The following is a 23793-nucleotide window of genomic DNA, read 5'->3' as shown; positions in this document are numbered from 1 at the left end:
ATCAGGCATATTTTGCAAGAAATTCTCAAGGGAGTCCTGCAGGTTGCAACAAAAAGACACTTGATAAGAATTAGAAAACATACAAACAAATAAAGACCCCAGTAAAGGTAAAAACTCGGGCAACCATAAAAGCTGGGATTGTGTAACAACACTTTATCATCAGTTTTTGTTTTCTACATGACTTAAGAAACTGATACTTTTTCAAAATTATAAGTCTAAAAGTGAGTACTGGAGATTTAGTCTGTAACCCTACATTTTGTTTTCTACATAATTTAAGAGACTATTCAAAAGAATTGTTAGTTTATGTTTTAGAGCATACAATATAAAAAGATGTAATTGTATGATATCAACAACTGAAAGGTGTGAGGATCAAGCTGTAAAGGAGCAGAACTTGTGTATGTCACGGAAGTTAAGCTGGTAAAATTAGTGCCATAGCTTTTGGATGTTAAATGTAATCCCCACGGTAACCACAAAGAAAACATCTATAGATAGATACAAAAGGAAATGAGAAAGGAATTTAAATATTTCACTACCAAAATATTAACTAAAAGCAAGATAGGACTAATACAGAAAATAAGGGTCAAGAAATCTATAATATATATAGAAAAAATAGCAAAATGACAAATAATTCTTTCTAATCAGTAATTACTACGGATGAAATGGATTAAACTTGACTACCAAAAGACAAAGATGGACACAATGATTAAAAAAATACATGATCCAAATATAATGCTGTCTATAAGAAGACTCACTTTAAATTAAAAGCACAATAGGCTATTATGTAAAGAATTTCTAAAACCCAACGACCAAAAAAACTAAACAACTCAATTCAAAAATGCAGAAGAAGTGAAGTCGCTCAGTCATGTCCGACTCTTTTCGACCCCATGGACTGTAACCTATCAGGCTCTTCTGTCCATGGGATTTTCCAACCAAGAGTGCTGGAGTGGATTGCCATTTCCTTCTCCAGGGGGTCTTCCCAACCCAGGAATCAAACCCAGGTCTCCCGCATTGCAGGCAGACGCTTTACCGTCTGAGCCACCAGGGAAGCCCTTGACTATTCAAAAATGCAGAAAGGATTTCTAAATATTTCTCCAAAGACGATTTGAAATCATCAAATGACAATAAGTATATGAAAAGATGATGAACATTACTAATCATTAGGGAAATGAAAGTTTTACTATATTCATTGGTTTGACAAAAATGTTCAAAGATATCATATGTGCCTTAGTCCAGAAACCTTGTCTCTTAACAGTGTTTGAGTCTAAGTATCCAAGACCCATGCTCTCTTTACTATTAGATACAAAGTCATTCGTGTCTTTAGTCAGAAGGAAGAACTAGGAATCAAGGGGGTGGAAAATGGGAGTGGCACCACTCAAGTGTTACTCTTAGTGACTCACTAGCAAAATTGGTGCTTCCTGTCATCACAACTATAATGCTCTGCTGGCCTAGAGGTCTTAGTTCCAAAGGGAGGAATGTTTCCACTAGAAGATACAGAACTGGAAGTTAAGACTGTTGTTGAGCTCCTCTGGGTTCCTTATATCTTTAAATCAACAAGCAAAGAAAGGAATTATGCTGTTGGCTGGTACAACTGATCCTCACTATGGGGGAAACTGGTCAACTGTACTGTGATGGAAGTAACGCAGAGTAGTCTGACTGTATGGGACCCCCCAGGGTATCTCTTAGTATCACCATACCCCATCATAAACTCAATGGAAAATAACAAGAACCCAATTCAGGCAGGACTATTAATGGCCAGACCCAGAATGAAGATTTGGGTCATCTTACCAGGTAAAGAACCACAATCAGCTGAAGTTCTTGCTGAGGAAAATATAGAATGAGTAGTGGATGAAGGCAACTGTAACACCACCTACAACCTGACCATTCACAGAACCAAGAACTATACTTGTCAAGAGTGCTTACCCCTTATTTTACTATGAATATATTTGTGTGCAGTGTGTTTACACGCATGCAGGCATACATGCACAAGAAGCAAATACTTGCGTTTTCTTCCCCCTCTTATTGCCTTATATGATGTAAGATGTATATCATGGTATTTAAGTATTTTTAACTTTACATCATAGTATTTTAGTTATGGGTTATCAAGAAGCGCAAACACTACCCAAGGACTTTGCATCCTTCTCTAGGAAAAGGGTTAGTGGTTTCAGTTGTATAAAAAATAGCTAATCATGCTAGACAGAAATATGACCTTATTATTGTTTTTTTTGGTGATAAGTGTGGTTTAAGGACTGCCAAGCTGAAAAGGTGTAGACTGTGATAGTTAATTTTATGTGTCAACTTTTCGCCAAACATTATACCAAATGTTACTGCTGGTTTTTAGATGACATTAACATTTAATTCAGTTGACTTTGAATAAAGTAGATTACCCTTCATAATGGAAAGGGAGAGGGGAAGGAGAAAAGATTACCCTTCAGTCAGTTGCAAGTCTTAACAGAAAAGAAGACTGACCTCCCATGAAGTAGAGGGAACTCTGACAGCAGAGCACCCTAGCTCTAACTGCAATAGCAGCTCTGCCTTTGGTCTTTAGCCTCCTCTGGAGAGTCTGGACTCATGAAGTCTCTACAACCACATGAGCCAACCCTTAAAACCTCTCTCTCTCTCCTTACACATATTCACACACACACACAATCCTTACACATATTCACACACACACACAATCCTTACACACATTCACACACACACAATCCTTGCACATATTCACACACACACAATCCTTGAACATATTCACACACACACACAATCCTTACACATATTCACACACACACAATCCTTACACATATTTACACACACACACAATCCTTACACATATTCACACACACACAATCCTTACACATATTCACACACACACAATCCTTGCACATATTCACACACACACAATCCTTACACATATTCACACACACACACAATCCTTACACATATTCACACACACACACAATCCTTACACATATTCACACACACACACAATCCTTACACATATTCACACACACACACAATCCTTACACATATTCACACACACACACAATTTTGCTGTTTCACTACAGAACTCTGACTAATACAGCTGGTCATATTTTAAAATAAGGTTGTATTCTTTTTTAAAAGGCTGGTGGGTACCACAGTGCTAAAATATTGAAATACTGTCTCACCAATGACCCATGCTACTATAAGGACAGTTCCCTGCACAGGGGAAGGGCATCAAGGCTCGGCCCCAGTGCTAGAGTTTATGTCCACTGGCTGGTTGTCACACTAGGGGTTCTAAATTATTAACACTGCTCCTTTTACACTATATATATATAACAATTACAAGTAACTTGAATGTTAAAGTCAAAACTATGAAACCTTTAAGAAAAAAAATTAGGAAAATATCTTCATCACTTCAGAGTAGGGACGATCATCTGAAATATGACAGGGAAACCACAAGTTGGAAGATTTATACAAATACACAATTACATAAAATAAAGAATAAAATAATCTACATACTAAAAGCAGAATAAAATTAAAAAAACAGGCCACAGTGTGAGAGAAAATATTTTCAGTTCACATACAAAAACAACAAAGGACTAGAGGCAACATGAAGACTACCATCCAAACTATGTGAAGCATTTCCCTGAATGAATAAGAAAAATATAAGCAAATCTGTAACAGACAACAAGCAAAAGGCTGATCTAGAGTTTAAAAAACTAGGACTCTCAAATGCACAGTAAACATTTGAAAAGATGAGCAACTGTATCAGAAACTAGGAGACAGCTAATTAAAATGCAGTGAGAACCTCAGACATGCAGATGACACCACCTTTATGGCAGAAAGTGAAGAGGAACTAAAAAGCCTCTTGATGAAAGTGAAAGTGGAGAGTGAAAAAGTTGGCTTAAAGCTCAACATTCAGAAAACGAAGATCATGGCATCCGGTCCCATCACTTCATGGGAAATAGATGAGGTAACAGTGGAAACAGTGTCCGACTTTATTTTTTTGGGCTCCAAAATCACTGCAGATGGTGACTGCGGCCATGAAATTAAAAGATGCTTACTCCTTGGAAGGAAAGTTATGACCAACCTAGACAGCATATTCAAAAGCAGAGACATTATTTTGCCAACAAAGGTCCATCTGGTCAAGGCTATGGTTTTTCCTGTGGTCATGTATGGATGTGAGAGTTGGACTGTGAAGAAGGCTGAGCGCCGAAGAATTGATGCTTTTGATCTGTGGTGTTGGAGAAGACTCTTGAGAGTCCCTTGGACTGCAAAGAGATCCAACCAGGCCATTCTGAAGATCAGCCCTGGGATTTCTTTGGAAGGAATGATGCTAAAGCTGAAACTCCAGTACTTTGGCCACCTCATGTGAAGAGCTGACTCATTGGAAAAGACTCTGATGCTGGGAGGGATTGGGAGCAAGAGGAGAAGGGGTTGACAGAGGATGAGATGGCTGGATGGCATCACTGACTCGATGGATGTGAGACTGAGTGAACTCCAGGAGTTGGTGATGGACAGGGAGGCCTGGCATGCTGCGATTCATGGGGTCGCAAAGAGTCGGACACGACTGAGCGACTGAACTGACTGACTGACTGAGAGAGAAACACGTCCTTATCAGACTGGTAAAAATTAACAAGTATCAAACAACCAAGAATGTGGGAAGAATGTGGGACAACTACTGTTTACTGCTTATGGAAGTATACATTTGTAAACCACTTTAAAAAGTAGTTTGGCATTTGTACATCAGGTTTCATGCAAAACAAAGTTCACGGAGATGCTGTTTAAGCTTAAAGCCAAAAACTGACAATGACCCAAATTTCAGACAAATGAAAGAATTAGTAAATTACTTGTGACATATGCACACTATGAATTAGTACACAGCTCTGAACAAACTGAGCAAACTATATCTATATACATCCACAGGAATAAATTTCCCAATATTAAATGAAAGAAGCAAGAAAGAATACATTCAATAATGAAGCGCACCCTGGTTTGATGGGTGGGCTACCCACCCACCCCCAGTGACCCCTGACCCTTCTTACCCTGCTCTACTCTTTTGACAATAGCGCTTATGTTCTTGGACATCTTCTGTGCTCCTTAAGAATGGGTCTTTGATTTTGGTTGCTGTTGTTCACTAGCACAGCCAAAGCACCTAAAACAGTGCCTCATACAGAGTACTTGCTCAATAAATATTTGCTGAACAAATTAGAATAATTCCAATTATATAAAGCTCAAAAGCAAGTAAAGCTAAATACCATATTGATTAGGAATGCATACAGACAGTAAAACTATTTAAAAGATGTAAGGTAATAAATACCACAAAAGTAATGATATAAGTAACCATGGGGTAGGGAAGACAAATGCAACAAGAGGGACACAAGAAATTTCTCTCTTAACCTAGACTGTAAAATGTACATAAATATGTATATAATACATATGTATAAATGTATGTGTTTTATATACATGGCTACACGTAATATACTTCACAATAAGAAAAACATTGAAAAAAAATTCCATTAGCACTTCTCTCCCTAATCCTACTCTGCCTTCACCCTGACTCTGATTTATCCATCACCACTACGACCCTATCCAGGAATCAGGTAAGAACTAAAACAGTTCATGCTGCAGAACGGTCTAGGAATCTGATAGAAATTCTGAAATGTATACTGATTGGATTATACTGTTTCTTGAAATACTACTTGAAATAGGATTCATCACATGTCAAATATTGGTCAACAGAAAAGAATAGAAATTTTCACATCAACCAACAAGACATCAATAGGAAAAACTACTTCTCGGTGTCACCTATCAGATATACAGATATAGACATAAATACGCCTCGCTTCAGTATGTAGGAAATATCTCAAATATACCTGTATGCTGCCAAACTCAACGTTCTCATAATGGAAATGTGCGCATTCAGCCATCTTCGGAAAGTGACCTTTAGTGAAGGGCAACCTGCAGTACATGAAATACATGAGAGACAAGATCCTGGAACAGTCAAAATTACTAAGCCTGAGGAGGAAATAAAACAGGTTTAAGAGCCCATGCAACAAGCAAAACGTTTAATAAGCACATGCGCATGAGCACATATATCCACTCAAACCTTTTCAGAAACACAGAGTCAAATGGAAATTACATTCAGTGCACAGGTCAAAACCAAAACAAAAAAATAAATAAATAAAAAGCATTGCTATAGTACTCTCCTGATTCTGACCCATGTCAATGGCCCTAGAAAAACTCTGCTTTCGGTAAATGTCATGGAGACTGTGAACAGCCTGCTCTAAGCAGAAGCAGCATTCCCACCACAAAACACAAAACCAGCCTTTACCTGTGAATGTTGTCACAGCCCATCAGTCCTGGATTGGTGGGTCTGGATGCAGAATGAAAATTTTATCCTTGTCTTTCCTCCACTTAGGATAAAAACATAGCTATCTAACCCTTTACCAGGTGAAAAGATGCTTTTTCTCTCTAAAACTGAAATGGACATCCTCAGATATTTCACTTCAGAGTCAAACACTGGCATCCATGTCAGGCTTTTTCAAATGCAGAGCTGAGAAACAGCAATATCCTAACTCAAAATACCAAAACTGACTTTTCTAAATGACTGAGAGCTTGTATTAAAGGTACCAACAAAGATATACTTGGATTGTTACTATTGAACAAACGCAACCTAACAGAAAATGACATGAAAGTTATTCCAAGAACAAAATTCAAGTATATTTTTAGATATGTAATCTTCAGACCTGTTCTACTAACAGCTGAGTCATAACAGTATTATTCAATGTATGGACAGTAAGAGCTCATTTAGTAAGAAATCTGGATAAAAGTTTTAGGAGAACTAAAGAACTGGTTTTCATTTATTGGAACTCACTTAAAACTCACTGTAATATTATACTTACTTTTTCACATGTTTAACCTTCATACTGGCTGTACTGCCACATGTCTTAAGACTAAGGTCTCCAGGAATTTCTGGAACATCTGCTCCTCTGGCCTTAAGAAAACAAAGACAAAAGATTTATGACCATTCCTTTATTATGAATACATTTTAAAAAGCAGATTATAGCTCATTTTAATGGTCCTAACTCCATACCAAAAGAAATGCATACTGATTTAATAATCTCTTAAAATTATAACTTACTTGACTTTTAATTGCTAAGAACAAGGAAAAATAGTCACCTAAAAATATTTAACCTTACTGTAAAAGGAATAATTTTCTGTCAAACTAAGAATTTTCATTCTCTTATAATCACATTTTGAGATCAGTTATTGCATCATGTGCCTCAGCACAAACTAAATTCTCCCCCCAAAGCTACTGGAACAAAATAACCCTGGTTATGATGATTAATAAAAATTTAAGTGACAATGTGAACATAATTAGGAGATCACAACATACATTTTTCACACTAATATTTGAAATTTCCATCTATGTAATACCTCCAAACTACCCTTAGTCTGCTAGTTTTCTTAGTGATTTTTTAATTTTAGTGATACATTCAGCTGCATCATTTTAACAACAGAAACTGGAAAATCAAAAGATTCTTCACACTCCAGAGAAAGCAAACAGCAAATCCAAATATCTATCTTAAAAAAACAAACTTATGCTATACAATCTATGACTTGTCACAGAAAAAAAACTGCTATCAGTTCAGTTCAGTCGCTCAGTTGTGTCCGACTCTTTGCGACCCCATGAATCGCAGCACTCCAGGCTTCCCTGTCCATCACCAACTCCCGGAGTTCACTCAGACTCACGTCCATTGAATCAATGATGCCATCCAGCCATCTCATCCTTTGTCGTCCCCTTCTCCTCCTGCCCCCAATCCCTCCCAGCATCAGAGTCTTTTCCAATGAGTCAACTCTTCGCATGAAGTGGCCAAAGTACTGGAGTTTCAGCCTTAGCATCATTCCTTCCAAAGAAATCCCAGGGCCGATCTCCTTCAGAATGGACTGGTTAGATCTCCTTGCAGTCCAAGGGACTCTCAAGAGTCTTCTCCAACACCACAGTTTAAAAGCATCAATTCTTCCGCGCTCAGCCTTCTTCACAGTCCAACTCTCACATCCATACATGACCACTGGAAAAACCATAGCCTGGACTAGATGGACCTTTGTTGGCAAAGTAATGTCTCTGCTTTTCAATATGCTAGGTTGGTCATAACTTTTCTTCCAAGGAGTAAGCATCTTTTAATTTCATGGCTGCAGTCACCATCTGCAGTGATTTTGGAGCCCCAAAAAACGAAGTCTGACACTGTTTCCACTGTTTCCCCATCTATTTCCCATGAAGTGATGGGACCAGATGCCATGATCTTCGTTTTCTGAATGTTGAGCTTTAAGCCAACTTTTTCACTCTCCACTTTCACTTTAATCAAGAGGCTTTTGAGTTCCTCTTCACTTTCTGCCATAAGGGTGGTGTCATCTGCGTATCTGCTATAGCCAATGTCAAATAATGCAGTAGGGAAGAATAATGTGGATTGAGTATTTTAAATGAGTTAAGAGGGGATTCCCAAAGAAGGTAAATACACACAATAGACTACTACTTAACCTTTAAAAAGAACAAAACCTTTCCATTTGCAACAACTTAGATGGACCTTGAGGGCATTATGCTAAGTCAAGTCAAGTCAGAAAAAGACAAATACTCTGGTTTCATCTACATGTGGAATCTAAAATCAAATCAATACAAAACCAAACCAAGCTCATAGATAAAGAGAACAGACTGGTGGTTGCCAGAGGTGGGAATGGGGAGAGAGAGGTGAAAAAGGTGAAGAGGTCAAAAGATATAAACTTCTGGCAATAAAACAAAAAAGTCATGGGAACTTAATGCACAGCACAGTAGCTAAAATTCATAACACTGTCTTGGACATCTGAAAATTGCTAAGAGAGTAGATCTTAACAGTATTCATCACAAGAGAAAAAAAAAGAAAAAAGATTTGTTAACTATGTATGGTTACAGAGGTGAATCAGACTTATTGTTGTGATCTTTCACAATGCATACAAATATCAAATCATCAGACTTATTGTTGTGATCTTTCAGTGTATACAAATATCAAATCATACTAGTGTCCACCTGAAACTAATATAGTGTTACACTTCAATTTTATATCTCAATAAAATAAAAAAGGGAAGAGATTCATAACATGATCTCAACTTTTAAAAATGTTTCTTATTTTAAAAAAAACTAGCCAAGACAGATTAAATGTTAAAATCCTTGACTTTTGAAAAATATGAGGTAACAACGTACGAACTTACAAGAATTAACACTGGATATAAAGACACCATCAGGAACAACGGGACCCATTTTGTCCAAGGCTTTTGTCCTTACTATGGTTAAACTTGCTATAGACAACAACAGTTAAACTTCCTTAGTTTATTTATAAGGGTTGATGTTTCATCATGAATTGTTCACAGAGTCTTCTTATTCTGTCCTACAGGTTTTCCAAAGGGAAAAAATGTCATTATATTCTTTAGTAATGAAATAGAACTCATTCCATCCTGCAATTACATTATGGATTCATTGAACCTTTTCATAAATCTAATATAGGATCTCAGTTTTATTTTTCCTCTATCTTGAGAGAGAGTTCCTTCAAACTCCTAGGTATTATTTCATCAGTGCCTCTCATCATTCTTAATCCTACCACACTAGAAAAGTCTAAAATTTTAAAAATACAGCTTTTTTAAAAAAAATGAAAATAAAGGAAACACAGAGAAAAGGAGTTGGCAAATTTTCTCTTAAAGGGTCAGATGGTAAATATTTTAAGTTTATGGACCACACTGTCTCTCCCACAACTCAACTATTTTACAACACAGAAGCAGCCATGTGTAAATGACTTAATATAGATTCATGCTAAAAAAAAATTTACTTGCAAAAACAAGCAGCCAGTAAGTTGAATTTGTCAACCACCGACCTATGACATTGACGCAGTAGTGAAATAAATCATTACCTAGTTTTTATGTTATGTTGCCCAAATTGTTGCATCATCTTTAAAGAAGGTACTTTATGTGGTATACCTGAAATTCATATAACATTATAAATCAATTATACCTCGTAGAAAAAAAAATACTTTAAAAGCTTGCTGACTTTGGCATTTTCTTTTCATTGAATATATGTAAGAATTCCATATATTCCACTTTTCATCCATAACAGAAAAGAGTAAACTGACAAAGATTTTTTACAATGATTAGACACGTTAAGTGTTGGATGTGAATAAACAGCAAGTGGCACGTGAGCTTCTAATAACGTGGGTGAAATTGACCATATGTATTAATATGACATCTCAGACTGATGATTTTATCCATCTGTGAAAAAAAATGAGACCTCTAGTCAGTCATTCAACTGAAAGGACTTCATTATATAAAATTTTGCAACAACCTGGACAACATTCTTTCGACTTCTATGATATCTGTGCATCAAAATTCACTTGACGTAAAGAGGTCTGCTATGCTTAAATTCACATTAAAATTTCTAACATAATGGATTTACAACATTTGTTCTGTAAATTATTCATAAACTGACTCAAAATTTAAATATAAAGGAGTTTAAAAAAAAAAAAAAGAATGCACTGGCCCAGGTTGGTAAATGGTGATAACTTTATTTGGCAGAATGAAAACTAAAATATTAACTGTCTTTTGCAAACAGGCTTTCTGTGCTAGATAGGCCATTGTCCCTAACACACATCCAAGGATAAACTAAAGAAGCCTGCCGGGTCTATGATCCACACAGGTAGACATACTAGGGAGCACACACCTCTGCAACCACAACCACTAGACAGGAGGTAGAAACGTGACACAGAGGTAAAGTCACGGGCCCTCTAAATGGGCCTGACAGGAGGACTCTGCCTAAAAACACAAAATGGCAATAATTAGGCAAATGAACCAATGGTCCAAGAAGCATGAGTGGATTTGAGAAAATATTTTTGAACCAACAGTTCAACAAGTTGATTCAATCAATTGTTGAATCAACAGTTCAAACATACCTATAACCATGTATGTTTTGTCCAGCAATATTTTCCCATAGTCCAGAGATGTCCCAGGCATAAAAAGTGGTATCATTAATTCTTTTAAGAATCAGTAAACAAAATTAAAAGGAAAATATAGCACTATTCCTCAATTGTCTGATAAGCTAACATTTTCACCTACATATTATTCTTTGATTAAATAAACTTTCTTATACTTCTATTGAAAGTACCTAGCTTGAACCATTTTATTCTGTCACTCTAAATCAAAAGTTAAGAAATTTCTCCTTTAGAAAATACTCATTAAGAGGTGGATGAAACTGGAGCCTATTATATAGAGTGAAATAAGCCAGAAAGAAAAACATCAATACAGTATACTAATGCATATATATGCAATTTAGAAAGATGGTAATGATAACCCTGTATGCAAGACAGCAAAAGAGACACAGATGTATAGAACAGTCTTTTGGACTCTGTGGGAGAGGGCGAGGGTGGGATGATATGGGAGAGTAGTATTGAAACATGTATAGTATCACATATGAAATCAATCGCCAGTCCAGGTTCGATGCATGATACAGGATGCTCAGGGCTGGTGCACTGGGATGACCTGGAGGGATGGTATGGGGAGGGAGATGGGAGGGGGGGGTCAGGATGGGGAACACGTGTACACCCGTGGTGGATTCATGTTGATGTATGGCAAAACTAATACAATATTGTAAAGTAATTAGCCTCCAATTAAAATAAATAAATTTAGAAAAAAAGAAAAGAAAATACTCATTAAGTACATTCATTCTTGGAAAACACAATTTTCCCAGTTTATCCATGTTATGCTATGCTATGCTATAATCATCACTTATTTATGCTTCCAAAACATAATTTATATCAACGTCACAGAAATAGTGCCACTCATCAACAGAAAATTAAAGAGACAACAGAGGCTATGGAACATACCACTTAATGAACATACCATGTTCATAAAAGCACCCACCATTTACAATTAAATTCCCTATGCATCTATCTCCGCAATAAACTGACTTCCTATAAGGCTGTAGAGTATACCACAAGTTAAACATAAGCCATAAAAGAAATCTTCACTGGTTAAAAAAAAAAAATACAATCTGGGGAAAAAAAAAAAGTGTCATCTGTAATAAGGAAAGTATTTGTTTCTCCACAGTCTGAACCAGTTAAACCACACAGATTAAAGGGCATCCATTTCAGGAAAACATAATTTGATACTGAAAACTTGAAAAAATAAGAACTGGCAATGTTTTATCCTGTCTCTTTCTATGCTCCCTAACCCAGAACACACACGAACAAACACCCACCCACACACAATCACACACATACACAGAGGAGTATTACTCATCCATAAATTTAAGAATGAAATCCTGCCATTTCAACAACAATGAAGGGACTTTGTCCTCAAAGTGCTAAGTGAAATACGTCAAAGACAAATACTCTCTTATATGTGGAATCAAAACAACAAAACAAAGAAACACAACGAAGCAGAGATAGATCACAGATAGCACATCCTGGTAGTCAGCAGAGGAGAGGAGGGCGGCAGCGTGCATGATAAAGTGGAGTGGATAAAGAGGTACCAACTTCCAGCTATAAAGTTAAGTTAGTCATGAGGACGTAATAGACAGCATGGCTGACTCAAGTTAGGGACTCTGTATGGTGACAGGTGTTAACTAGATTTATCCTGGTGTTCATTTTATAATGTATAAAGATATCAAATCACTGTGTTGAACACCTGAAACCAACAGAATACTGTAAGTCAATTATACATCAGTTAAGACAAAGTAGGCAATACAAAAGGGAAAAGCCCAAGGGTATTATTGAAAAGTCTAAGAAAAATGTACCAATGGTCTCACTTTTATTTAAAAAAAAAAGAAAAGAGAGAAATGGGAAAAAAAGAGAAAAGTGACAAAAATTCATTTTAATATTTGGGAAAGGATACAAAGAAGTAGGAAAATTCAGGATATTTTTCAAAGAGAAACAAATAGTTCAATCTGTCCAGAGAATGACAATTTCATTCATTCAAAAATTATTTACTTATAATTTACTATGCTGGTCACAGATGCTACAACAGTAAACAACAGTGATAAAGTCCTCATACTCAAGGAGCCTATACCCTAATGAAAAAGAAAGGTAATAATCATAAATACTCAGTATTTGCAAGTACCACAGAGAAAATTCAAACAGTGTAAGACAGAGAGGAGGACAGGACTGGGACTTCACTGGAGGTACACGTAAAGGCAGCCTGAAGTGTGACACGTGAAGGGGATCTGAAGGTAGAGCACGGGCAAGCTGTGCAGACCCTGCAGGAAGAACACTTCCCAGTTGCAGCAAATAGAAACGCAAGGCCCGGAAGTAGCGCCATGCTCGGCATATTTGAGAAAAAGCAAGGAGGACAGTGCGACTGGAGCAAAATGATCAAGGTCCTGCTTTTAAGAAAAATAAAATGAAACCATGTATAACAAATGCAAGGTTCTGAACTTGGGGGGACTGGAATAAAGTCAGCATTATTAACGTAACCTGTAAAGTTAAAAAGAAGCAACTCACTTCAGGGAGAGGAAAGATGGGACTTCATGAAAATCTGTAGTTTGTGGTTCCTACAGAACCTCCTAGTGGGAAATGAATTCTTACCAGGCTAGAGTTATGGACGTGGCAGTCATCTGTACAAAGATGACAGTGAACCTGCAGGAACAGTAAAGTCTGGTAAGAAATTAACACAGACAATGCACAGGCAGTGTGAACGCCAACATTCAGTGGGAGAGAGACAGGACAAGAGTCAACCCTTCAGGAGTGAGTGACGGTGACTGCAGTTTGCAAGTGTGAATTTCTGCATGTGTGTATGTATGTGTGTGTGTGAGAAAGAGAGAAAGGGGGCGGGGGCGGGGCGGAGAATCCGGGAGAGGGCTGAGAGAGGGAGAAAAGGCCAAGGAAGGGGACAGAATGTGGCTGAGCACTAGCAATGCTGACAACACTGAGCATTAACCTTTTGTCTTCCTTTTTAATTTTTTTGTATTTTGGAAGTTCAGAATTTATGACTGGTTTTAATTTTCCTGACTCTGGTTGTTAGCATGTGTGTGAACATTTTCAACCAAGACCATTGACTTTAATTTATCAGTAATAAGTTCATTTGCTACAACATGACCTGCTTTTAGCCCTGAGCCTTGAACACATTTACTTTAAAGTAGAAAAGGAAACTGAAGTGAGAAATTGTTACTAACAAAAAATTTCAAGAATTAACAGGCTCCATTTTGAGAATTTTGCAATGATCAATACTAAAAATAAAGTGAATGGAAAAACACTGAGAATTTAAGTTAAATGAATTTAACTTAAATGACAATTTAAGTTAAAATATTTAAAACTGGTGAAAGATTCTCTCTTTTCAAGTTTTTGATCTTATTTTTTTAAGATCCTAATATTTATTTACTAAATTATTTCACTGTTAAATAACTGCAAATTATTTCAATCAGTAATTTAGAAAAATTCTATAGCTTTTTAAGAGGTTTCTTTAAAAACTTTAAGTTTTAGCTACAAATTTATGAAGAATAATAAATAAATTATAAGCCATAAATCACAAAAGGACAGAGGCCTCTTTTAAGGTTTACTACTTTTGACTTAAAAATGACTATGTACTACAGATCAATCACTACTAAGGTGATTAAATCAGTAATTAAAAGGCTCCCAATCAACAAAAGTCCAGGACCAGGTGGTTTAACCAGTGAATTCTACCAAAGATTGAAAGAAGAATCAATACCAATTCTTGCCAAACTCTTCCAAAATATAAAAGAGGAGGAAACTCTTCCAAACTTGTTTTAAAAGTCCAGAGTTACACTGATACCAAAGCAAAACAAGGATGCAACAAGGAAAGAAAATTACAGGCCAGTATCTCTGGTGAACATTGATACGAAAAGCCTCAACAAAATATTAGCAAAGCAAATTTAACAATACATCAAAAGGATCACACACCCTTGATCAAATGGGATTTAATCCAGGGATACAAGCCTGGTCCAACATCTGCAAATCAATCAACATGATACATGACATTAACAAAATGAAGAATTAAAAAAAATCATCTACAAATAATAAATGCTGGAGAGGGTGTGGAGGAAAGGGAACCCTCTTACACTGTTGGTGGGAATGCAAACTAGTACAGCCACTATGGAGAACAGTGTGGAGATTCCTTAAAAAACTGGAAATAGAACTGCCTTATGATCCAGCAATCCCACTGCTGGGCATACACACTGAGGAAACCAGGAGGGAAAGAGACACGTGTACCCCAATGTTCATCGCAGCACTGTTTATAATAGCCAGGACATGGAAGCAACCTAGATGTCCATCAGCAGATGAATGGATAAGAAAGCTGTGGTACATATACACAATGGAGTATTACTCAGCCATTAAAAAGAATACATTTGAATCAGTTCTAATGAGGTGGATGAAACTGGAGCCTATTATACAGAGTGAAGTAAGCCAGAAGGAAAAACACCAATACAGTATACTAACGCATATATATGGAATTTAGAAAGATGATAACAATAACCCTGTGTACGAGACAGCAAAAGTGACGCTGATGTATGGAACAGTCTTATGGACTCTGTGGGAGAGGGAGAGGGTGGGAAGATTTGGGAGAATGGCATTGAAACATGTAAAATATCATGTATGAAGCGAGATGCCAGTCCAGGTTCAATGCACGATACTGGATGCTTGGGGCTAGTGCACTGGGACGACCCAGAGGGATGGTATGGGGAGGGAGGAGGGAGGAGGGTTCAGGATGGGGAGCACATGTATACCTGTGATGGATTCATTTTGATATTTGGCAAAACTAATACAGTTATGTAAAGTTTAAAAATAAAATAAAATTAAAAAAAAAATTAAAAAAATCATACGACATCTCAATAGATGGAGAAAAAGCATGTGACAAAATTCAACATCCATTTATGATATTAAAAAAAAAACTCTCAACAAAGCCAAGTACAGAGCAAATATATCTCAACATAATAAAAGCTATATCTGACACAGCCACAGATAACATGCTCAACAATGAAAAGATAAAAACTTTCCCCCTAGGATCAGGAAAAAGACAACAATGCTCATCTTGCCCCATCTTTTCAACACAGTTGAAAGTCCTAGCCAGAGCAATTAGGCAAGGGAAAGAAACAAAAGGCACCGAAACTGGAAAGTGATAGTTTTACAATCACTATTTACAGATGACATGATATTATTATACAAAAAAATCCTAAAGACTACACACACACACACACACACACACAACTGTTAGAATAAAGTTGGCAAAGCTTCATGATGCAAAAATCACTATACAAAAATCAGTTCCACTTCTATAAGCTAACAGTGAACTAACAGAGAAATTAAAACAATTTCATTTACAACTGAGATTCAATAAATTGAATAAAAAGAATACCCAGGAATTTACTTAACAAAGGAGGCAAAAGACATGAACACTGAAAATTGTAAGATATGGGTGAAAAAAAAGTAAAAAAGACACAAGCAAAAGAAAGACGCCCACGGATCGGGAGAATTATGCTAAAATGCTTACTCTATTCAAAGCAATCTTTAGATCTACTGCAATCCTTACCACAGGCATTTTTCACAAAAATAAAAGTTTTAAAATTTGTATGGAACCACAAAAGACATGGAAGAGTCAAAGCAACCTTGAGAAAGAAGGACAAAGCTGGAAGCATCACGCTTCCTGATTTTAAACTATATTACAAAGCTACAATAGTCAAAACAGTATGATATTGACATAAAAAGAGACACAAAGATGAATGGAAAAATATAAAAAGCCCAGAAATCAATCCATTTGTATACTGCCAATAAAATACAACAAAGAAGCCAAGAGTACAGAATGGAAAAAGGACAGTGTCTTCACAAATGGTGTCAGGAAAACTGGACAGTCACATGCAAAAGAACAAAACTGAACCACTATCTTATAAAACACACAAAAACTAACTCAAAAGGATTAAAGACTTGAACATAATATGTGAAGCCATTAAATTCCTAAGAAAAGACATAGTAACAGGCTCCTTGACATCAGTCCTGGAGAAGATTTTTTGCATTTGACAACAAAAGCAAAAGCAAGAGAAACAAAAATAAACAAGTGAGACTACATCAGACTAAAAGCTTCTGCACAGTAAAGGAAACCATCAACCAAATGGAAAGGTAACCGATAACATGGGAGAAAATTTTTACAAATCATCTATCTGTTAAGAGATTAATATTCAAAATATAAAAGAACTCACTTAACAGCAAAAAAAAAGAAATCCAATTAGAAAAATGGGCAGAGGCTCTGAATAGACATTTTTCCAGAGAAGACTTACAAACAGCTAACCTGTACATGGAAGGGCCCTTAACATCACTAACCATCAGGGAAATGCAAATCAAAACCACAACAGGTTATCACTTCCTACCTGTTAGAACAGTTACTATCAAAAAGATAAAGAAACATGCATCAGCCAGGATGTGGAGAAAAGAGAAAACAGTACCTTTGTGCCCTTGTAGTATAAATACAAACTGGTGCTGCCACTTCAGAAAACATTATGGAGGTTCCACACAAAATGAAAACTGGAACTACCATGTAATTCGGCAATTCCACTTCTGGGTATTTATCTTAAGAGAATGAACAGCCTAATTTGAAAAAGTATCTCCATATCTTTGTTCATTGCAGAATTCTTCACATTAGCCAAAAACTGGAAGCAACCTAAGTATTCACTGGTTGATGAATGGATAAAGAAAACGTGGTATATATAAAACAAAGGAATGTTATTCAGCCATAAAAAGAAAGAAATCTTACCATTTACAACAATATAAATGGACTTTGAGGGCATTATGCTAAGTGAAATAAGTGAAAAAGAGAAAGACTAATACCATATGATTTCACTTATATGTGGAGGCTTTAAAAATATATAATTAATTTAACTGAACCAAAGATACAGAGAACAGATTGGTGGCTGTAAAGGTAGGTAAGCAAAATGGATTCAGGTAGTCAAAGAGTTCAAACTTCCAGCTATTTAAATAAGTAAGTCCTGGGATATAAAGTACAGTGTGGTTACTATAGTAAAACACAAAATTTACAGTATCGTGTATTTGAAAGTTGCTAAATGAGTAAATCTTAAAAGTTCTCATCACAAGAAAAAAAATCTGCAGCTATGTATTGGTAATGGATGTTAACTAGACTCATGGTGAACATTTCACAATATACCCATATACAGAAATATTATATTGTATAGTATACCTGAAACTAATTCATAATATAGCAATTATATCTCAATTTAAAAATGATTATTTATACAATTTTTAACAATTCAGAAATCTCTGGTTTTCTTTTAGATATGTATTAAAAAACTAATATTCTGGCCATACAACACAAATCAATAAAAGTTCAATACTTACACCCTTTTATTTCTAAAGTTACTAAAACATTAAATACATGAAATTGTTTTGGAGAAACATTTATAAGGGTTTCTCTTAATAATAAACTTTATTCTCAACATAATATTTAATACAGACTATTATTGAAAGAGAAAAAGGTTCCCAACTTTCTTTACTCTTATGTCCTCATTAAAATTAGTATAACTTTCTAGATAGAGTGTAGCAAAATAGCAGTTCAAATCTCATTTATATCCTTTTCATCATTCACTGTACACTTTTTGCAACCATGCAATGTACTATTTATTGAGTATAATCATTTTTAAAGAAAACATAAAATTGTAGCACCTGCCTTCAAGAAGTTTACACATAAAAAAATTAGAGTACCAATGTAAAAATAAAAGATGCTAAAAACATATGATACAAACAGTAATTTCCATAGACAAACCAATGGGAACTCCAGGAAACAGAATTCAATCACTTTCCATGTATATAGCATATGACATTTTAATACAGAGTAAATGAACCACCACATAACAAATATCACCTTTCTTCCCATTCAATAAACTCAATGTAGATTTACTGCAGGCTATCAAAATACAGGAGAAAACTGTGAAAGAGTTTTACATGGACAAAAGAATTTATTGAATAGCCTTTCAATGGCATGCTGGCACCTCCAGGGATTACTTCATTCAATAGGGAGGTGTGTGGGGCCTGTCTGTTTTGACTAGACTATTTCACATCTCTTACAGCAGAAATTTGCAACGTAACATATCACCTGCAATGACAAATGAACATTTGCATTCAATTTGGATAAGAATCCCTAACTTTTAACTTTAATTAAATAAAATGTTATTCTCCACAAAACAAATTTCATTGTTCTTATTGATGGATATGAATTACAAAAAGTTATAAAAGATTAAATGGATAACACAAACTTCTGTGGAAAAACTACACTGCAAAGGAATTTTCCACCTATTAACAAGCAAAAACTGCTTTTCCAGTATCTCAGTGAATGTAAACTCCATTCTTCAGGTTGATCAGTCAAAAAACTTGAAGTCATCCTTGACATCTCTTTATCTCATTCTCTATGTTCATTCATTAGTTTAAAAAAAAACAACAGTTGGCTTTATCTGTGAAACTATTGGTACATCCAGAGTCTAGCCATTTTTTTACATCTACCATCCTGGTTCAAGCTACCATCATTGTCCATCTACTATAACAATCTTCCAACTGGTCTCCTATCTCCTCCTCCTGTGCCTCCTTCTTTAGCCTACTCACAGCGATGAGAGATTTCCTATAAAATTTTAAGCCAGATCATGTCACTTCTTGGCTAAAAATCCTCCAACGGTTTCCCAGCTTACTCAGCATAAAAAACCAAAGTCCTCATATAATGGACTGCAAGAAACCACTTCTCTGATCTCATCTTTTCCCAGTTCAGTTTCGGCCACATCCTACTCGTGTTTCTTCCAACTTGCTTTTTAATTCTATGCCACAGCCTTTAACTTGTTCTTCCACTGCCTAAAATGATCTATTCCCAGGTAAACACACTCCCTCACACCCCTCAGGTGTCTGCTCCAACCTTAATTCCCTAGAGGCCATCTTGCCATCCTGTATAGCGAGCAACCCTTCTTCACACTGCATTCCACCACTCTGCATTACTTCTGCAATGGCATGTACCACCACCTGACATACTGTACATTTAATTATTTGCTACCTCTCCTACCTCGTTAAAATATAAGCTCCACAAAGGCAGGAAATGTGCGTGTTTTATTCACAGCTCTGCCCGAGAGTCTAGAATAGTGCCTTGAATAGATTATTTGCTCAACAGGTATTTCCTGAATAAATGAGTAAAGCGAGAGCAAAAAATTTTGTTTCTGTGAGTAATGCTTCCCCTGTTCCTTTTCTTTATGAAGTAAGATAATTTACCATTGCACTAAGTGTTTCCTCCCAGTCAGGCCGCTCTCGAGGGTGAACGTTTCTGTGTAGTTCTGGAACAAAATCATCCTCTTCAGAATGTACTGAGGACTTCATCTTCCTAGAGACCAAAACATGAAAGACTCTGATAAGAATTCCCATTTCTAACAAAGCCTTCCAATGACTACAATCCAATGTCTAGACCTGGACATTTCCAATCCAAAGGAAAAAGAAGAGAGAACAACACTTTCTTTAAATTGTGGGAACAAGCTTTACCAACTTGCTTTTTCCCTCATTAAAAAACTATTTGATTCTGACACACACTCATTTTATATTTTTTGAGATTCTTGTTCATAACAAAAAAAACTATACTTGATAGTATAAAAGTTCCACAGAGAAGTCTAAGAGACACATTTCTTGAGAAGTGACCTTAGGGACTGCTTACTCACAAGCATATCTTTTCTTGATCTCTGTAGTAAACCCCAAGCAGCAATACAACTCTGCTTTTCTCTTTCTTTCCCCCCAGTCTTTGTTTCTGTTTATTTCTGGTTTTAGTCTATTTACGTCTGCTCGTGAAAGGATGTGTTTAAATTCTACTGAAGAGAAGAACATCTCTGAGACATACCTGAAGCAGTCAGTTTGGTGTTCTAAGTTGTAAGACTGAAGCTACAAGGTGGCTACGTGTCTGTAAGTGATAGAAGTTAGTATCTGTCATCACAGGGAGTAATATACTTTCCTACCTTCAGAGCATATTAATAAATTAGATTGTAAAGCCCCTTAAAATATTAAAGCTCTGTTCCGGCTGGTTTATATGGTCTATTAAGTGCTTACATAAATCTAATATTCCCAGAATTCCCAGAAAATAAAGAAACTGAACTTCTAACACTAACAGTGAACTAAACTGAACACTAAACTTCTAACACCAAACCGAACTCCCAACACTGAAAACAGAACAGAGGTTTATTAAAGGCAGAGTTTTGGTGATTTCCAAACGAAAATGCCTGATAAAATTCTTAGTACGTACAATTTTATCATGCAAAAATAAAAAAAAAGTATCAATAGGTATACAGTGAAAGATCTTCCTCCCTTCCCTGTCTCCAGTCTGCCCATTAAATTCCCCACTTTATATGCTCTCTTAGACTTTATATAGATATATATATATATTCATCGGAGGAGGCAATGGCACCCTACTCCAGTACTCTTGCCTGGAAAATCCCATGGACGGAGGAGCCTGGTAGGCTGCAGTCCATGGGGTCGCTAAGAGTCGGACACGACTGAGCGACTTCACTTTCACTTTTCACTTTCCTGCACTGGAGAAGGAAATGGCAACCTACTCCAGTGTTCTTGCCTGGAGAATCCCAGGGATGGGGGAGCCTGGTGGCTGCCGTCTATGGGGTCACACAGAGTCGGACACGACTGAAGTGACTTAGCAGCTTAGCAGCAGCATATATATTCATATACCTAATTTTTCATATTAAAGAATATATCCACAAAAAGCAAAGTATAAAAGCAATGTATAAATATGCTACTCTTTGTGTAAAAAATAGGAGAATAACTTTATTCCTTCATCTCCACCCTACTCTTTACACCTGGGTCTCGCGCATTGCAGGGTTCTCACATTGCAGGCAGATTCTTTACCATGTGAGCCAGCAGGGAAGTCCCCAGACTACTGGAATGGGTAGCCATTCCCTTCTCCAGGGAATCTTCCTGACCCAGGGATCAAACCATGGTCTCCCCATTGCAGGGAGAGTATTTACTGTCTGAGTCACCAGGGAAGCCCATGTTGTTCAGTAGCCAAGCTGTGCCCAACTCTTCACAACCCCATGGACTGCAATACTTTTTACATAAAAAGTATCATGTTTTACACTGTTGTGTAGTTTTCTAATATTTTCTGAAGGACTTTCCATATCAGTATATAAAGAGCTTCTTTGCTATTTTTACAACTGTGCAATCAATATTCCACTGTGGAATATCATAGATATTCCATAGTGTAACTCATCCGTTACTAGTGAATTCTTCAATTATTTCCAATCTTTCACTATTACAAACTATACTACAAGTTTATAAGATACCAAGATATGTTCAGCATATATGAAAGGCAAATACTCAACGATGAAAAAAATCCCTTTTATAAAGTAGCCCATTTTTCTGTTGGATTTTTGGTCTTTTTCTTATCTCTTTTTAAATTCTTTAAAGAGGTTAGTTCTTCATTTGTAATACGAATTCCAAGTATTTTTAACAGGCTGTCATTTGTCCTTGCTTATTTTGTTTTCTATAATGCAGATGTTTTATATTTTATGTAGCTGAATTTCACAACCCTTTCTGAGTTTTGCATTTTAAGTCATTTCAAAATGCCATCCCTGATCCAAAACCTATTTTTTTTTAATTTTCCCATGTTTTCTTTTGAATTTTTCGTGGTTTCATTTAATACATTATACCTTCTTCAATCATTTGGAAATTATCCTTGGTATGAGGCAGGTCTCCAATTTTCCTTATTTTTCACAGCTGCATATTCCGTTTTCCCCCAAAGAATTCATTGAATAGTACATAATGTTCCCGTTGGCTTTGGAGAAGCCATCTTTACCGTATCTTCCTATGTATTAGGGTGGATTCCCAGGCTTCCCATTTCACCCCCTTATGCCCTCTACTCATACCAGTACCACAAGGTTTTAATCACTGAGACTCCATACTATAACATCTGGTTGCACTAATCCTCTTCCTAGCCTTGCTTTTTTCTTCTCCCCAAAGTTTCTTGACTCAATTACTTAGTCAAGGTCAACTTATTTCAAAACCAATTTACCTAGGTTTTTAAAAAAGCATTCTTATTATCACATTAATTTTATAATAAACTAACATCTTTATGATGTTGACTATCTTGTTATGAACAAGGTATATATCTTTTCTTTTGTTCCAAACTTCTATGTTCTTCAGCAATATTTTAAATTTTCTTCACATAGGTCTTGGAGTTCCTTAGTAAGTTTATTTCTGAGCATTTCATCTTTGTTGTTGCTCTTAAAAATGGCACCTTTTCTTCCATTACGTCTTCTAACTGGTTACTGTCGGATATACTGTTAGTAGCCCTGTTTTGCAAATGGGAAAACTGAAATGTATTAACACATCTCAGGCATTCCAGATGTGATGGACCACTTTCTACTAGAAGATCCCACCTCCCGGCCTGAAGAGGACACTGAAACAAGCAATTCTCACCTCTGGAGACCCGCTGGACTGGCTGACAGACACCAAGATTCGGCCTCACTGTATGCTCCCCTCAGAAGCTTTCCCTCAAAAGCCGTGAAAAAAACTACCAGTGAACTTCCCATTCAAGACTGCACATATGTTGAGAAATAGAGCTTTCCTTCTCCAAGTCTCTGAAAAGGCAGTAAGCCAAATAAAAGGAAAATAAATCCTTAAAAGATTAACATTGGGTGGGATCAGCAGGCCAGAAATCTTCAACTTCTGGAAGGCAAAGAAGCAAATGGGATCACACTGACTGGTAAACCAGTGGAGGATAACAGAGACTCAAGGAGGCTATACTCCCACTTCTCCCCACCAC

The 23793-nt window shown here is 36.4% G+C and overlaps 1 protein-coding gene across 4 annotated transcripts in view; it reads right to left on the bottom strand.

The window, feature by feature from the left end:
* The window catches only part of ARHGAP32 (Rho GTPase activating protein 32), a 205249-nt gene that overhangs the window by 101981 nt on the left and 79475 nt on the right, over positions 1-23793 (bottom strand). The window contains exons 1-5 of one of the 4 annotated variants that reach the window (XM_027532618.1): positions 23448-23610; positions 20253-20361; positions 6882-6973; positions 6311-6352; positions 5853-5937 (exon numbers count right to left, since the gene is read on the bottom strand). In XM_027532618.1, the coding sequence (XP_027388419.1) occupies positions 5853-5937; positions 6311-6352; positions 6882-6973; positions 20253-20361; positions 23448-23560 (441 nt within the window). In that variant the 5' untranslated portion in view covers positions 23561-23610. Of the gene's footprint in view, positions 1-5852; positions 5938-6310; positions 6353-6881; positions 6974-20252; positions 20362-23447; positions 23611-23793 lie in introns of those variants that run through there. The other 3 variants (XM_027532620.1, XM_027532619.1, XM_027532623.1) reach the window with 3 other exon arrangements.

This window comes from Bos indicus x Bos taurus, chromosome 29 (assembly GCF_003369695.1).
Source record: "Bos indicus x Bos taurus breed Angus x Brahman F1 hybrid chromosome 29, Bos_hybrid_MaternalHap_v2.0, whole genome shotgun sequence".
Taxonomy (NCBI): domain Eukaryota; kingdom Metazoa; phylum Chordata; class Mammalia; order Artiodactyla; family Bovidae; genus Bos; species Bos indicus x Bos taurus.
Note: the sequence above shows the minus strand (reverse complement) of the source record. Positions and strands in the feature narration are given on the sequence as shown.